Source organism: Chiloscyllium plagiosum, chromosome 5 (genome assembly GCF_004010195.1).
Source record: "Chiloscyllium plagiosum isolate BGI_BamShark_2017 chromosome 5, ASM401019v2, whole genome shotgun sequence".
NCBI lineage: Eukaryota > Metazoa > Chordata > Chondrichthyes > Orectolobiformes > Hemiscylliidae > Chiloscyllium > Chiloscyllium plagiosum.
The window spans coordinates 50,916,531-50,935,181 of record NC_057714.1 but is presented as its reverse complement, the minus strand read 5'-3'; the positions used below and the strand labels follow the sequence as shown (position 1 = coordinate 50,935,181).

General features: G+C 37.3%; 1 protein-coding gene across 16 annotated transcripts in view; it reads right to left on the bottom strand.

The window, feature by feature from the left end:
• Positions 1-18,651, bottom strand: part of zgc:110045 (uncharacterized protein LOC664755 homolog) — a 269,628-nt gene that overhangs the window by 70,617 nt on the left and 180,360 nt on the right. For 15 of the 16 annotated variants that reach the window (XM_043690088.1, XM_043690087.1, XM_043690071.1 and 12 more), the window contains one exon: positions 2,012-2,135. In XM_043690088.1, coding sequence (XP_043546023.1) covers positions 2,012-2,135 — 124 coding nt within the window. Of the gene's footprint in view, positions 1-1,405; positions 1,480-2,011; positions 2,136-18,651 lie in introns of those variants that run through there. The other variant, XM_043690082.1, reaches the window with a different exon arrangement.

Genomic DNA, 18,651 nt, shown 5'->3' with positions numbered 1-18,651 from the left:
TATATATATATATATATATATATATATGCCATAGAGTGAGTGCAGGGTGGCAGAATATAGGAGAGATCAGTGTGACTGGGCCATTATTCAATACAGTTTAGAAAAATGAGAGGGGATCTGATTGAAATGTATAAAATTCTAACAGAGATGGATAGATGCAGGGAGGATGCTTTCCCTGATTGGGGAATCTAAAACTAAGGGATACAATCTCAAGATATGGAGTAGACCATTTACAGCTAAAACGAGGAAACATTTATTTGCTCAAAGAGTAGTAAATCTGTGGAATTCTTGATCGCAAAAGACTGTGGAGGCCAAGCTTTGAAATATATTCAACAAAGCGATATAAACAGTTTTACATTTTATTAGCACCAGGGGTAAAGGGAGAAAGCAGGAATATGGCATTGAGATAGACGATCAGCCATGATCACATTGAGTGGCAGACCAGGTTCGAAGGGCTGAATGGCCAACTCCTACTCCTCGTTTCCATGTTTCTATGTTGACATAGTCTCTTTAACATTTAGTCTTAAGAGGCAGAGGACGATTATTAGGTGCACTATTTCTATTCTGGGGCAGCATTAAAGACAATACCTAATGGTGCTTTTAAGCAGTTTGTGCAAGGCCTCTTGTAGGGTTTACATGATATCACATTGAGGGATATTGGGGTAGAGGATTCAGGTTTCCATTTCCAACATATTTGAGCTCAGCAAACACTAAATTGGAAGTTCTAGTTTGTAAAAAAAGAATCTCTTCAAATACATTTATGTTCAAACTGCATATTTTTGGTGTACAAATTATGAGATGTGCCTGGGAAATTCCATCTCCACTCCTTTATCTAAAAAATTTCATCAGATTATGAGAATGATTCACAGTGCGAAACAGATACATTGGTGGATTCATATTTGAAGACAATCCAACTAGAGTTAAAGACAGTGATATCGTTGATTTAAATTACAATTGTTTTGCTAAGTTGCAGTTTGCCAATTTTTTTTGTATGCTTTGGCTTTGTTATTTTTGCCCATTTATTGGAAGCTGCAAAGCCTGTTTTTTTTTCTCACCCATTGCATCTTCCATAAAGATACATTTGCTCCTTTCAGATTGTATTAATTGACACTCAAAATCTTCTAACCATAACTCAATTCTGCCCACCCAGTAAATTTCTCTGCTTTGATTTAACAACTTTGGAGAAGGGGTAATAAACCAAAAACAGTAATGATAAGCACTTTGTGGGTTGGCTGTTTCAAAATAAGATGGTAACAGGTCCAAGTCTTTACGTTGCCTTTCACTTCAATTTGTTTTCTATTGCAGAGAACAGAGGTTGCTCGATAGAATATTGTGTCATGGAATATATTACTTTTGGGGGGGAATGAGAGGGAAAGAAATGATGTGGCTTGACTAGTAACAATACCTCCATCACAGAGCAGCATGAAGTTAAAGAGACCCAGACCATCTGTGCGAAGGCTTTCTAAAGGAGATCTTCTCCTGTGAGAATATTGAAAAATAATAGCGGAAGAAAGAGAAAAGAAAATGAGACGAATGACATGAGGCACTCGCATCCATATATAAAATTTAATAAATAAAGGATTAGTGCCACAGGACTAGAAAACTGCAAATTTAATTCCTATGTGCAGGAGCAAGAACTGTAACTGACTTTCCCCTAATTTCCTAACAAGGGAAACTGAAACAATAGCTGCATCCCAAATGTTGCACTAGGTACAACCAGGGATCAAAGCTGGCACTTTCTGACTTTCCATGGCTCAACTAATGACTGAATAAACTCCTTGGCCATCCAGGGTAAACTCTGACAAGGAGTTTACTGCACTACTGTGTGCATAAAATTAGACTTGTGTTAGAGTGACATCCCTGACCAAATATTCAACAACAGGAACCAACAACAGGTACTTCAACATCTCTTTGCTAGGAACACAAGTTTAATTATTTTGAATTCAATAACTAATAATATATTCACTCAAAGACAACTTAGTGCAGTTATTTATGGTTGATGAAACAGTACCTTTCCATGCATAAGTAGGCGGATAGTAAGCATGATGTTCAGTCCCCCTTCAGCCACTTTGGAGTCTGATTTATTCATTCTGATGTTCGGAGGCACTCTGTTTTCACACAGAAATACTGGCACCCTGCAGAATGAAAAGTTCAAAAATATGATAGCTGCTGCAATTTTTATATATTTTAAAAATTTAAGTAAGTCAGTTACAAATTTGCATTTACTGCATGTGCCTTTGTCTGAAAAGATTTGTTATGCCACAATCTTGTGGAAATATTTAAATTAACATAGAAAACAGTTCACAAGAAATCTACATAGGAATTTGACAGCAATCATACCGTGGAAAACTTGACCTGTGAAAACAAATTTCTGTATTTGCTAGAAATAAACATAAATAGTTTTTTTTCAGTATAGTTCTACAGCAGTTTTTGTGATAGAGAATCAATTCATTTCTCACACTTGAATGAATGAATTAATGATATTATCGTCATATATCTGGGAGGATACAGTGAAAAGTGTTTTGTCACCGCAATCTAGTTCCACTTTGATTAACAAAAAAAAAGAAGAAATTACAGAAATATAGTTTATCTTCTTTTCAAATTGGGTCTCAATCATGGCTCCAGAGCTTCTGCAAGGTTTCCGGGCACAAGGAAGTCTCACTCTGGATACAGCAATGACAATGCCAATGCCACAGGAAACCCTGCTCAGCTGTTGCCGCCAAGAGTCCCCACTCTGGGCCTACCACAGCAAGGAATCCCTGCTCAGGGCACAGCCACTACTTCAACCAATGCCTTGCTGCCACTACCAAAGGTCTAGGCTGCAGACCTACTGCAGCCAGACATCCCAACTCCAGACATCACCATGAGTCCAGGCTCTGGGCATACCGCTACCAGGAGTCCCCGCTCTGAGCACTGCTGCTGCTGCCAGGAGTCCCGATCCACACCTTTGATGCTGCAGCCACTATTTATGCAGCTTTTCAATTATGAACAAATACACCAAATTCTATTTTCTTATAATATGCAATGAAGACATTAATAAAAACATTGACAGCATTTTCATTGTACAAGTTGATGTGTATGTGGGTGTAATACATTGAGATTTCATTCAAATATCAGAACTGAATCTAATGTTAAAACAAAATTACTAAAAAGAGGATAATTAGCAACACAATACAGCTGTATTAGAAAAAAACCCACCAGAAAGCTAAATTTCAACAACTTATATTACAGGAAAGAAAGGTTGCTGATTGGTTGGCCTGTCGAGTCTGATTTGGAAAGGCATTGGCAAAGAGAAAGCAATAGGAAACTATAAGCTCCTCAAGTTCCCAAGTAAATCAACAAATGCAAAAGGCTTGAACATATTCTTTTTATTTACTGAGTATGTGTCCCTGAATATGTGTGAAGCAACATGTTCAAGTCTTTTTCTTTTTAGAATCGCCCATATGCTTGCAGAGCTTTCTCCTACAGTATACATCGTGAAAAACTATTGAAGTTCCATACTACTAAATAACTGCACACCAAAAAATCGCTTCTGCTTGTAAGATTGATGCTTTTGCTTAGCTGCTTGCAAATAATGTAACAGTGCAAATTAAAATATTTGATCAGAAATAAAATGTTTATTAAAACATGTGCCAAAAGTTATAAATGATGCACTGCAAAATAGGGGGGTGGTAAAGATCTTTAAACCAAAATCAGTGCCCCTGCCAAAATTGATCAAACATAAACATTTGATCTCCATCCTCTCTGATTGATAATATAATGCTTTAATTCATGAATATTAGTGAAGAAGCATTTTCATTATAGCAGAGAAACTATTTTTGGCAGCCATCTCTGCTTTGACAAGTTGGCAGTGCTTTGTGTATTCCTGAAAGTCGAAGAAAAGACAATGCAAGAACTGCCATTCCTTTTCTATCATAAAGGGGTAATAGAAAACACAAATCTTTGAAATAATCCACTAATGAGTGTCAAGCACACATTAGCAAATGTTTACTGCACAGTACATAAGTATCCTTTGTGAAGCATTAACAAAAGCATCAATAACTGCCCCTTCTATTCCAATAAAACTAGAATGTAGGCATTGTGCCACCAATGCCTACATGCTTTTATACAATTGCAGTGCAATTTAATTATCATTCCGCAGCTTGTTCCATTCAATCCAAGGCTTAATGCAGCCTTGTATTAAACTGCTGTGGTGATGTCTATGTGCCCCAGAATAATTTCCGTCTCTTGCCTCAGGATCTTTTCAAAAATGACTTTATTCATGAGAACTTCATTTAATCCAATAACATGGAGAAAAAAGGCACAAGTCTATGTTAGCTTGGCCTAAGTATTGTTGTGACACAAAGCTTAAACTGCTATTCTAGTTTCATGCAAGGAGGTAACATGCCTTTTACAAGGAACACCTCTGGCTGTGCTTTCACTTGAAATGAATAGCACTTACTTGTGTTGGCAATTCTGGAAGTTCTTGTATACTGAATGGCATTTAGCTCATGCTGATGATACCAAATTGGGGGATACAGCTAACACTGAGGATGATTGCAAAATATTACAGGGATACATCAGGGCTTTTGCCTAAAACATCGATTTTCCTGATCCTTGGATGCTGCCTGACCTGCTGTGCTTTTCCAGCACCACTCTAATTTAGATTCTGATCTCCAGCATCTGCAGTCCTCACTTTTGCCCTGTCAAGTTGATAAGTTACTTAACAAATTAACTTTGAAAAGACATAAACATAAGATGTTGCATTTTGATAGAAAAAATAGAAACACCACACACCACCATAGAAAATAAGAAACTGAGGGGAGCAGAAATAGAAACTGAATGAAGCAGAGATTTCTTCACTCAGAAAGTGATTAAAACAGAAAACTGATTGTTGCATGAAGTGGTTCAAATAAATAGCTTTTATGCTTTCAAAAGACACGTAAGGAAGAAAGGAACAAATGCTAATAGACTCAGCTGATGCAGGTAAAATGAAAGAAACCTATATGGAGTATAAACACCAGCATAGGTTAGTTGGGCTGAATGGCCTACTTCTGTCCTATATATTCTATATAATGCTATGTAAGTTGATGTACAGACAGATATAGCTATTTAAGTCAGAAAATATTTTGCAACAAAACAATTTTGCAAATAAATGAAAATAGTCTAAACATCAGAAGCACAAATTTTGTTTCCCGCATCCATCCGATTTTAAAACTGGATGTAATGATTATCGAGAGTATACAAACCAATTAATATTTTCATCAGCAGAACAGATTTTTACAGATGAATAAGTTAATTCTAAACTGCAACTAATAACTTTAGCAATCTAATAATTCTGAGAAGTTGCAGTGTTAATTGTTTCCTTACTCAGATTATGCAACATCTTTCTTGGCTTTTATACATTGTGTTTCGAGATGGACAACAATTCTGCAATTGCTTCATCGTGATATATCTGCAATATTGTTAAATGGGAGATCTGTAAAAGATGCCTTCAAAGTATGGACCACTGTCAAGCAAGGCTTATGTTTTACTCATTCATGTGATGTGGATGTCACTGTGTGGGCAAGCATTGACTGTCCATCCCCTGAAAAGGTAATGGTGTTCTGATCTCTCAAATTACTGCAATCCATGTGCTGTAAGTAGACCCACAGTGCTATAAGTGAGAGAGTACCAGGATTTTGACCCAGTGAAACTGAAGAAACATCAATACATTTCCAAGTCACTGGAGAGCCTAGGGCCAGAGGACATAGCCTCAGAATAAAGGAGAATCAACTGAAACTTGAGATGAGAAGGAATTTCTTCTCTCAGAAAGTTGAGAGTCTTTGGAACTCCTTACCACAGAAAGGTGTGGGGGCAGAGTTCTTGTGTATATTTAGGGCTGGAATAGATAGATTCTTGGTCAGGAGAGGACTCAAGGGTTACAGGAAAAGACCAGGAATGTAAATATGTGGAATGGCGGATTAGCCGTGATCTTACTGAAGAGTGGAGCAGGCTCAACAGGCCAAACAGCCTATTCCTGTTCCTATTTCTTAAGTCTTATTATGGTCTCAGTCAGAATGGTGAGTAGCTTGGAATGAAACTTGCAGTGATGTTGCTCACATATATCTGCTGTCCTTGTCCTTTCAGATGGTAGTGCCATGGGTTTGGAAAGTGTTGTCTAAGGATCTTTGCTGAATTCCTGATTACAGATGTGGTGGCAATCAAGCAGGCCACTTTGTCCTCCATAATGTCAAACCTCTTGAGTACATTACAGCTGCACTCATCCAGGCAAGTGGGGAGTATTCCATTGCATACCTGACTTGTGCTCTGCAGATGGTGGACAGGCAAGTGGGGAGTCAGGAGGTGATTTACTCACTACAGAATTCCGAGCCTCTGACCTACTCTTGTAACCATTGTATTTATATGGCAAGACCATTTCAATTTCTGATCAATGGTAACCTTCAGGACATTGAAAATGGGGGATTCACTGATGAAAATGGCCTTGAATGTCAAGGTACAATGGTTAGATTCTCTCGTATTAGAGATGGTCATTGCCTGACTTTTGACTTTGATTTGATTTGATTTATGGTAGTCACATGTACCTAAGTACAGTGAAAAGCTTGTGAATGTCACTTGCCACTTTTCAGCCCAAACTTGGATATGGTCCAATTCTTGTTGCATTTGAACATAAACTGCTTCAGTATCTGAAGACACATGAATAGTGCTGAACATTGTGGAATCATCTGCAAACATTCCCACTTTTGACTTTATGATGGAGATGAAGCAGCTCAAGATGGTTCGGCCTAGAACACTTTGATATCGTATGGAGTGAATTGAATGGGATAAAGATTGGCATCTGTGATGCTGGGTACCAAGGGTAAAATCAGTGTGTGGAGACAGAGGACATTGGTAGCGTGTCAAACAAGTTCCTTACATTTGTCTTTACTTTGGAGGATGTAGGTACTGAATTTGGGAAGAGGGACTGTGGGGTACTTGAACAATTTAACACGGAGTGAAGAGGTATTGGTGGTTTTGGCGGGCTTCAAGTTGGACAAATCTCCAGGCCTGGATGAATTGTATCCAAGACTGCATGAGGAAAGAATTTACAAGGGATCTGACCCAAATTTTTAATTCATCTCTTGGCACAGGGAGGTGCCAGACGACTCCAGGACAACAATGTGGTTCCATTTTTCAAGAAGGATGGTAGAGATAAATCCAGGAAATATAGATTAATGAGTCTCCAATCAATGGTAAGGAAACTACAGAACAACCTCAATTATCCGAACATCAATTATCCAAATTTCAGATTATCTGAACAAGATTTCAAGGTCCCTGTACATGCATTTCAATTGAAGTTGAAAAATTCTATTCCTCAACCATTTAATGCATCATTTTGTAGGTTTGAACAGGAATATAGATGCAAGCATGCTTTAATAAATAAGTAACTTCAAACATATACTCGAGACGTGACGTTAGAGTTCACACTTTTCGTTTCCATTGCTTTTTCCTCCGGTTATCCCGTGATGACTTTTTTCCAAAAAATAGGTAGTTCAAAATCTTTCAACTGACAAGAAAATTTAATGTAACATTTTTTGATGGGGGAGAGTAAATCATAGTGAGTTAGCTCACATGAAAATAAACAGGAGAAAAATTTGACAGGAGGAAACATGAGGAAAACATTACCCCTAAAAATAATTGATGAGAGGATGGAAACTGAAGTCAGCAAAAAATTCTTCCCTCTATTTCATGCTCCTCCTGTATTTTGCACCCCTCTCTCTCTCTCTCTCTCTCTCAGGGATCGGCGGTCACTGAGGAGGGAGGGACAACATTTGGTTAATCTGAATGGCGGGCCGACACCAAACAGAAAGATGCTGGCTGCTGTCGAGGACTGGGATAAAACCAAGGAAAATATCAACGAAGATTTTCACAGACTTCAGTCAAACTCTAACCAAAAAGTGATTTTATTTGTAAAATATCATGTATGAAATACCCAGTATGGCTTCCTTTGTTTACAATCAGATCAGTTATCCAGCCAAAATACTCCCCGCCCATCTTGTTCACCTAATCAAGGTTGTTCTGTACTGGGAAAAATTCTGAAAGAAAGAATTAATCTCTACCTCGAGAGATAAGGTTTGTAAGAGGGTTTATAAGAGTGAGGTAATGCTTAACAAATTTGATTGTATTTTTCAAGGAGGTGACCAAGTGTTTGGATGAGGATAGGGCATTTGAGATAATTTATATAAATTTTAGGTCTTTGACAAGATTCTACAGGGGAAACTGATATAGAGATAAAAGCACATGGGATTCAGGGAAACTTGGCAAGTTGGATCCAAAATTGGCATAAATGGTAGGAGACCGAGGGCATTGCTAGAAAGTTTGTATATTGGAGGCCAATGTCCAATGATATCCCACAGGGTCTGTCACTGATTGTAATATATATAAGCAATATCGATAAAAATGTGGGGAAATGGAAGTAAGTTCGCAAATAATGCGAAGATTGGCTGGTGATTGATAATGAGGAAGGTGGTCTTAGATAACAGGAAGACATAGACAGATTGGTCAGATAGGCAGATCAATGGTAGGTGGAAATTAACCTTACTAAGTGTGAGGTAATGGACTTCTTGGAGCAAGTAACAAGGCAAGGGAGTACTCAATGAAGGGCAAGACAGTCGATGTTGAGAAGAACTGAGGGATCTTGGGGTGCTTGTCCACAGATCCCTGAGAGTGGCAGGATAGGTTGATAGAATTGTTAAGAAGGCAAGTGGAGCACCTTCCTTTATCAATCATGTAATAGGTAATAAGAGCAGGGAGGTTATGTTGGAGCTGTACATGACTTTTGTTAGATCACAGCTGGAGTACTGTATGCAGTTCTGGTCACCGCACGATAAGAGGAATGTGATTGCATTGAAGCGGGTGCAGAGAGTCAGGGAACTTCTAATCTGGCAGACATATCTTCTTTAAAAAGACGCATATTCACCAAATTTTTACATAGACAGGTGAACTGGATAAAGTCAAGTTTATTGCCTCTAGAGGTAAGCCTAATGTGGCAACAGAGCAAGCAGTAAATCCAGCTAGCAGGCTAGAACATCTGCAATCCATTTACTGCAACAATGATCCAGTTATAATAATGAACGTTAGGCACGCAAATACATTTTTTCTTTATTCTTTCACGGGATGTAGGCAGCTCTGGCAAGGCTAGCATTTGTTCCCTATCCTTTATAGCCCTTAACTGAGTTTCTTGTTCAGACATTTCACAGAATAGTTAAGAGTCAACAGTATTACTGTGGGTCTGGAGTTAGATGTAGGTCAGACCAGGGAAGGATGGCAGATTTCCTCAGTTAAAGGACATTAGAGAACCAACAATTGATGGTTGATCTGGTTAAAATTTCTGAGATTAGCTTTATATTCAGTTTTATCAGTTGAGTACAAATTCTATCAGCCGCCATGCTGGCAATTGTATCCACATTGTCCAGAGTAGGTCAGTTTAGGATATCTGGTCAGCACAGATAAGTTGGACCAAAGGGTTTGTTTCCCTGCTGTATAACTCAATGACTCTATGACTTTATTGGCATGGACCACTGAATTACTATTTCACTGACATGTATTACATCACCATTTCCCTTTCCTCACTCTTACCCACTTAGCATTCAATTCTGTGAAAGTATTTATGGGGCATTGGAGTTATTCACCTGGCTGGGAGCTTGATTTATGAGTGCCAAGGGTATAACTGTGGGCCTGCATGCTTACCTATCTGGAGTCAAAATGTCCTTTGGATTCCTCAGACATTTTAGCCTGGCAAGCCAATTGAATTCTTTTATAAAAATAATGTATTGTAATATGCATAAATCCATAATCTTGTTTATCCTAATTATTGTAAGTCTAGAGTTGTTCGTACTTCCTTTTTAAAAACAAATGCAGTTTATTGTGGTTATGCATTTGCTCAAGCCAGCATAGTGTTCAAAAAGTGGCTACAATATTATTTGAATATTAACGTAATTATCGTTGTTGTTACCTCTTACCAACACATTAAGATGCATTATCTTTTATGTTATATTGATTGCTTTCAGCTTTCAACTGTCTAACAAGTGAAATAAAATATCCATCCTTTTGTATGGGTTTTATTAAAATTGTTTATTATGGTTCCAAACATAATTTTCCTGTAAAGCTGCTCTATACTGTGTTCAAATATAGCTCCTAAAAGATTCCAAAAGTCGACTTTTTTGTGTGTGTGTGACTGAACAGCTGTGTCAGTAAAATTAGGGTTTTTTTAATGGATGAACTGAAATAACAGTACTGATCCTTCTGCTTAACCAAATGTATCTCTCATGCTGAACCAAAAACATGTAATGGGATTAGTTAAGTAATCAAAGTTATTAACTGTCAGTTAACAAAATAAAATATTGTAATGATCCATAAAGATCAAATAAAGTTGCAATAGCTTGGAAATCAGTCAAAATGACTTACAAGAATGACTGAAGTTTTATTGTGACCATCAGATAATAAACTTATATTTATTATCTTATGATTTTTAAGTTACTGTCAAGCCTTAATTCTAATTTCAACAGTAGACAGCATCAAGCCAGAATACTGAACGCATTTGTTCTGAAACAGTAAACTGTGCCCGGTCAGGAAGGAAAGGTCACATCCAGAGTGAGACACAGCCCAAGTGAATACATAGTTTAGAGAATTTGGAGGCAAAATGGAAAAGTGCAGAGGGGAAGAGATGCTTTTTGCTTGCTTTTTCTTTTGGCTCATTGTTTGTAAAGGTTTTTTTAAGATGGGATAAATTGAACTCTGGGATCAAAAGAGCAACATCACAGATAAACAAAAAAAACATTGGTTGGTGATAGCTACTAATTTGATTATCTATTATTGGTTACTTTCAGATTGAAGTCAAATAGTTGAAATATTTACAAATTACAAACTAAAAGACCAACACGAAACTTTAAAAAAATCAAACTAAGAACTAAGTAAATAAAATACAGGTGCAGAGTCAGGCAACATGTTGTACCTGTATGATATGGGACCTGGTGGACCCCAAGGTCCATCACTGGGGCATTGTGATTCAGTGGTTAGCACTGCTGCCTCACAGCGCCAGAGACCTGGGTTCGATTCTAGCCTCAGGCATCTGTCTGTGTGGAGTTTGCACATTCTCCCCGTGTCTGCATGGGTTTCCTCCGGGTACTCTGGTTTCCTCCCACAATGCAAAGATGTGCAGGATAGGTTAATTGGCCATGCTAAATTGCCCATAGCATTCAGGAATGTGTAGATTAGGTGTATTAGTCAGGGATAAATGTAGGGGAATGGGTCAGGGAGAATTATTCTTTGGAGGATCGGTGTGGACTTGTTGGGCCGAAGGGCCTGATTCCACAGTATAAGGATTCTATGATTCAATTGGTTCATTGTGACCTCATCCGTAGCATGTGTTGGCTGGTTGAGGAACTCTAGCTCAGAGTTGATGAGCTGGAGTCTGAGCTTTGAACATAATGATCAGGGATGGGGAGGGTTCCCTGGATTCTGTGTTTTGGAAAACAATTACACCACTTAGATTACCTATCTCAAATTCAGTCAGTGGTCTGGGACAGGAGGGTGTGACTACAAGCGAGGTAGAAGGACCCAGGAGCTTGTGTTGAAGGAACCTCAGCCCTTGAACTTGTCTAATAGGTTTGAGATTCATACTTCCTGTGTAGGGGGGGTGTACAGAGGATGAGCAAACTGATCGTAGCATTGTTCATTTAAGGCAGAGATATATCGGATCTTGATTAGTAAGGGGATCAAGGGGTATGGGGAGAAGGCAGGAGACTAGGACTCAGAAGCATATTAGTCATGATCATATGGCAGAGCAGACCCAATGGGCAGAAAGACCTAATTCTGATCCGATATCTTATGGGCTTATGGAAATGTCTGCACAGTTTTCTTTTCCAGTATATTGCCAGAAGTGAATCTATTATCCTAACATAAGTCCATCACAGTTGAAACTCATGATTTTAAGTCAAAGATACATTTTGGAAATAAGAGTTAACAGAGGAAGACAACAAAAAACATTTTCTAAAGTTACTTGTAATTGACTACTTAATTGATACTAAATGAATAGAAAAGCACTGCCCATTTAAAAACTGATTTTTTACACACTATTTTACATGTACAAAAATTGTCAAATTTTAATTTCATTAACTGTGTTGATATTTATTTCATAATATGATATTTACATGTAAAAATTGTCAAACTTTAGTCCTGCATTAACTGGGTTATCATTCAAAAGGCTTTTGGTAGCTGTATATTTTAGTTGTGCACAAGCTCTTAGCCTTTTAGTCTTCAATATTTTAAAAATAATTTGCTGCAGATTATCCTTATAGTTGTATCAAACTTGAGAAGGTGAGCTTATCATCAATAATTTGCAATAGAATTTTGGACACAATGAAACTATTAGCTACTTGCTGTTTTGTGATAGCAAGTTACATGTAAATTGGACATTAATAAAATGTTCCAAGATGTTGCTGTTACTATGCAGCAGTATAGTTAATTGTTTTTCAAATGTGACTTTGTTTACAAAAGAATTTCACTTTTTTAATTCTTTAAATCAGTGTCATATTCATTTAGAAAGGTGCCAGATTTAAAATGAATTTAATCAATTGTTAAATTCAAAAAGCCAAAGTGTGATCCAGGTACAGAGTTTTTCAGTTCTTACACTTTTAGTTTCTTTATTTGTAAGTGTACCCACTTAAATTCAACATCACTTTGGAAGGAGAAGGAAAGCATATTTGAAAATATATATTATTGCGGATAATTTAACCAATCCATTTTTTAAAGCTTACATTTATTTCTATCGGAAAATTTACTTAATGTGCAAATTGGTAAATAATAGCGATGACGTTAATTTAAATATAAGACTTTTTTCCCCAATGTTGAACTTTTTGGTGATTTTGACTGGCAGACATTCTTTAAAATTTTGATTTGAACAGCTCCAATTCCAATACCCCTGACTACCAAAAACCAGATATTAGAAATATACATTGTCATGGAGATATGAGATGCACATACAGTGACGGTAAGTTACCACAGTCCCAGAGGACCATACAGCTGCTTTCTCAATAGAGTGACAATTGGTGGTGGTTTAACTTGACTGGTGGTAGTATTAACATACCTGAAGTAAGGTTGAGAAAGTGGGACCTTCATGGTAATCTGAGTTGCTGCAGGAATTGTACCCATGTTGTTGGCATCAATCTGCCATACAATCAACTGAGCAAACAAACCAATATAGGAGGCCACTAAGGAAAAGCAAACTACAAACAGTATCAATAAATTGAACATCATTACCTCCTTCCTTTTTCAGTATATCTGAGTATGCAACTTAGTATTCTATAATTATGATAACACTGTTATTATCACGTGGGTCCCATTTAACAGAGCAAGTTAAGCCCAGGGCACAATTTAATGCCTTCTCCAAGGCCAGTTTGGTGGTGATGGCATTTAGTCAGGCTGAAGATTCATAGGTACGAATACTATTACCTCCCCACCTCTACCCTCATTAGATTTGTTGCAATTACATCTTTAGTTAACTATTGAATGCCCAGTTAAGGGCCAGATTCAACCAATGGCAGGGATGTGGGGGAGGTTCACCCTGAAGGAAATCGAAAAAAGAAACCTGCACAGATTGTTAACAGGCTCCTGCACTGGGGGATGGGGTGGTCGCTCATTCATAGGATTGTGCCTGATCAGGCAATCCAGCATTAGGAAGGGAGTAGCATATCCTGCCTTGCTGCCAAACCTCTTCCCCATGCAAATGGTTCAGTTTCAGTGGGAGAACACTTTGCAGACAGAGACTCGTAGATTCAAGATTGTTATAGAAAAGGACAAGGATTGGTCTATAATCTTAAGTTCTAAATTAGGGGAAGACTGATTTAAATAAGATCAGATATGATTTGGCCAGAGATGAGAGGGAGTAGATACTTTTAGGTAAATCTATATTAGAAGAATGGCGCACTTTCAAAAATAGGGACAGTATAATACTGTGATAAACTTAAAGAAGTTAGCATGGACAAGAAAGAGATTCTGAGTAGTCCAGCAGGCTTAAAGGTAGATAAGTGTTCAGTCCAGAATGAAATGTAACCTAGCTTGTTGAATAAGCTAAGCGAGGAAATAGTAGGGATATTAACAATAATTTTCAATTCCTCTCTGCCCACACGAGATGTTCCAGTAGAGCAGGGTACTGTTATTTAGACGAGAGCTAGGAAATTGGAGACTGCTATTTAGACGAGAGCTAGGAAATTGGAGGCTGATCAGTCTAACCTCAGTGGTGGGAAACCTATTAGAAGCAATTCTGAGGGAAAGGCAGGGGTTAATCAAGAACAGGCAGCCTGATTTTGTTAAGGGGATGTCATGACTAACTTGATTGAATTTTTCAAAAAGTTGACCAGGTATGTTGATTAGGGCAATGTATTTAAGACCATAAAATGTAAGGTATAGGTGCAGTATTCGGCTATTCAGCCCATTCAATCTGCCCTGCCATTTGATCCTGGCTGCTTTCTTAACACCATTCTCCTGCCTTCGCCCCGTAACCTTTGATTCCCTTACTAATCAAGAACTACCTTTGTCTTAAATAGACTGAATAACTTGTCCTCCACAGCTCTCTGCAGCAATAGGTTCCACAGATTCACCATCCCCTGACTGAAGAAATTCCTCCTTATCGCCATTCTAAAAGGTTGTCCTTTCACTCTGAGGCTGTACCTTCGGGTCCTAGTCTCTCCTACTACTGGAAACATCTTCTACATGTCCACTCAGCATTCTGTAATTTTCAATGAGAAACTGAGAGTCCTCAACTACTCTTCATTTGATGAGCTCTACATTACTGGGATTATTCTTATAAACCTCCTCTGGACCCCTCCAATGCCAGAACATCTTCCTTAGACATAGTTTACTTAGACTTTAGCAAGGCTTTTGATAAGGTTACATATGCGAGACCAATAGTGAAGGTAAGAGCCCATGGAATCCGAGGAAATTTGACTAATTAAATACAGAATTGATGAGTGGTAGGAAGCAGAGGGTGATGGTGAAGGGATATTTTTATGACCAGAAGCCTGTAAGCAGTGAGGATCAATGCCGGGGCCTTTGCTGTTTGTGGTACATATAAATGGTTTAGACTTGAATGTAGGCGGGATGATAAGTAAAGTCGTGGATGATATAAAAATTGTTGGTGTGGTAATAGTGAGGAGGATGGTCATAGTTTATAACATGACATAGATGGCTGGTCAGATAGGCTGATCAGTTGCAAATGGATCATAACATTCCTATAATTTGTCGATAGTGCTTCCTGGAACCTGTATCCTTCTTTAAATCTTGCTACTTCCATTGTACAAGTTATACTTAATTTGAAGTTTTGGCAAATGCTCTTAAAATACTGTTGAATGCATTACTATGTCAGATGGAAAAAAGAATATGATTAGTTATTGGACCTACAGAAATGAGAAATATGTTCATTTGTTTGTTTCTCTGGGCTTCTATTTGTTGCATGAATTATCTCTTCTATAAAATCCAGTTTAGTTCCCCCAACTGAAGTATTTGTTATTTTCAATCTGCTTGAAGGAACAATATCTTTTTCCATTGTCATTGTATTGAACTGCCATTACTTTTCCTATTTAAATGATTTAATTGACAGCTGTTGCAGGACTTTGTTAAGTTTGTTTGGATTTAGATAATTTTGCTATTTAGCATTTTCAATTGTAAGTTCAATTCAATAGTATTAATTGCCTTCCGCATGTTTTTTAAAAATAATTTCTTTTGGATATGACAATTATTGTTAATTGCTGAATCCTGAAGATGACTTATTAATAAATGTTTGCAATCAAGAAGTTTTGTTGCTTTATGTCAAATCTTAACTTCTGTCTCACTTTATTTTTGTTCCAAAATACCTTTAATTTCTATCCATTATAGTTGAAAAGCTCTTAACTGTTTCAGGATGTTTACCTCCTATTTCAAATTAAATATTTTCAAGTATTTAAGAAGTGGTGGACTGTTTTAAATAAAGAAATATTATTCTTCATATATTTAATGCAAGTTTTTTATTTTCTCTCAAGATGGAGAAAGACTGTCACTTTGCAATATTTTAAAGTGATTTTTCCTCCCTTTTTAACACTATGGATATTTGACACTCTTTGTGCTTCTTTTCTGTGCTTTTCATGCCATTTTACATTTTAAATAATCATGTTATTCTGCTCTTTCATCTTAAAGCAATACTTCTAGTTAAAAATAAATATTCTTCTTTCCTTCAAAACACTGATTTTAATAAATTCTTCTGCTTTTAATTTTATCAGCCTAAATGGTTGAATTATACTGTCATTTTAACGATTTACTTAACATGAGTCAGTTTGCAAGGGTTTTCTGAAGCTTTTCCCAATAATTTCAAATTATTTTAATGATACTCATTTGTTTAATACACCAATTTAAGTCTTCTATTAGTTTCTCAGCAATGTAAAATATCTTACTCTTGGTAAGAGACTGAACATACTTCAAGTATTTGATATCTACCACTGTATCCAGAGTTTATCATTTGGATTTTTTTTCCCTTGCAATTCTCAGAAGATTCTCTGTGGTCTACATAAGCTTTTTGAATATTTTTCATGATTTCCATCTGTTTCAAGTTTCTAGGAGCAAGATTGATACTGGTATTGCTTTTACAGTCTTTTTTAACAGTTGGAATTAGCACTCACAGAGACTGAATTGCCTAGTGTGTTCCTAAGCTGACAGATATTTAAAGATCTACTTGCAGCTTTCTCACTAGAATATTTTCTTCTTCCTTCTCAAGAACAGAATTTTTTTTTAAAAAATATCTTAATTTTTAGCTCATAATCCTAGACTGTAGTGTCCACTATCGCTAACATCTTGTATGTACAGCTAAATCAGACATCCACAGTGTCACTATCTCGTACAATTCGATTTCTGCTGGAACCATCTAGGAGACTTTGGGTAGATTCATTGCTACCAATCCTTCTTGTTGGTATCAGATTAAGTTGTTGATGCCATTTAGAGAAGGATGACCAAACAACCTCCTTAGCAGAAGATTGTGAATCAAGACTGAATCAATTAATTTTACAGTTTTTTTAGATATCAATTTATTACATAGTACTGAAGGCTAAAAACATTACACCTGAGATAAATTATTATTTCTTGTGAGACTGTCAGGTTCTATTTAAGATGAAGTTTATTACATTGGCTACATGTTGCTAACACGAAGAACAATTCACTGAAGCACAGTTTACCCTCTGGTCAACACATACAAAACTCATGGGACACATACAGAACTCGAGTTAGCTCTTCCCTGCAGCTGTCCTTTATATCCTGATGGGTCGCTCACATATTGCAATTGAAGCTAACCTTTCCTGGTACTAAGTGAGTGATAGCACAGGGAGTTTTTTCTCAACTGTTTCTTGAATCTGCTGTGCTTGGAAATATGCATTATGTATTCTGCAAAATACAATTAAATTTGTATGTTTACTCTCCCTCTTCTAAACATAAGAAGTTCTCTGAACTTATTTATTTTAATCTTAAATTATGGTATTTCTAATATTTAGTACATGAGTAAGACAATCCCTAAACTTTCTTCTTCGCAAAATTCCAATTTCTGCAGCCTCTTAGCAAATATGCGTTATGGATCTAATGGCTCTTTAGACTATCCTTTTAAGTAACTGGATATCTTATAATATAAAGACCAGAATTATAAATAGTACTGCAAGTGATGTCAGATCGTTCTCTTATACAAATATAGTACTATTTCCTAGGATATGTATTTAAGTATCTGGTTGTACAGTTTAATATTCTATTTGATCATTTTACTCCTGCACTACATCAAGTTTGGTGGTTTACCTCAAAGGCCATCAAATTCTCTCAAATGTGTTAGAAAGATTAGTTAATGTTGCCATTGTTTATTATGACATTTGTCATTCATCAGTTCATTTGCCAGTATATATTTAAATCTTTCTGTAGTTGACTAGCCTTTTACCATTTATTTACATTATCTGTCCTGAAAGAATTCACTGCCTTAAAGGCTTTTGAGAAGCAACACAGAAATGCAGGTCATCTTTTATATATCTGATCTTAGTGTTCATAATCTTAGTGATCTTAGACTGTGTGGAGTTTGCACGTTCTCCCCGTGTCTGCGTGGGTTTCCTCCGGGTGCTCCGGTTTCCTCCCACAGTCCAAAGATGTGCAGGGTCAGGTGAATGGGCCATACTAAATTGCCCATAGTGTTAGGTAATGGGTAAATGTATGGGTGGGTTTCGCTTTGGTGGGTCGGTGTGGACTTGTTGGGCCGAAGGGCCTGTTTCCACACTGTAATCTAATCTAATCTAATAATCTTTCTTGCTTCCTCAGCATTTTCTATATTAAGCTTTTTTTTTGTACTATTCTCTAAACTTCTCTTTGTCCCAACTAACCTTAAATGGGTTGCCACCTCTTAGATCTAGGAGAGGTGATGGCCTACTGGTATAATTGCTAGACTCTAAATTTAAACACTGCTCTCTTGAACTGTCCCACCTATCCACTCCACCCTCCATGATGACCTATTACCATCACCTCATCCGCATCTACTTATTGCCTTCCAAGCTACCTTCCCTTCAGCCCCACGCCCCTCCTATTTATCTCTCGGCCCCTTCCCCTCACCCACATTCCTGATGAAGGGTTTATGCCCAAAACGCC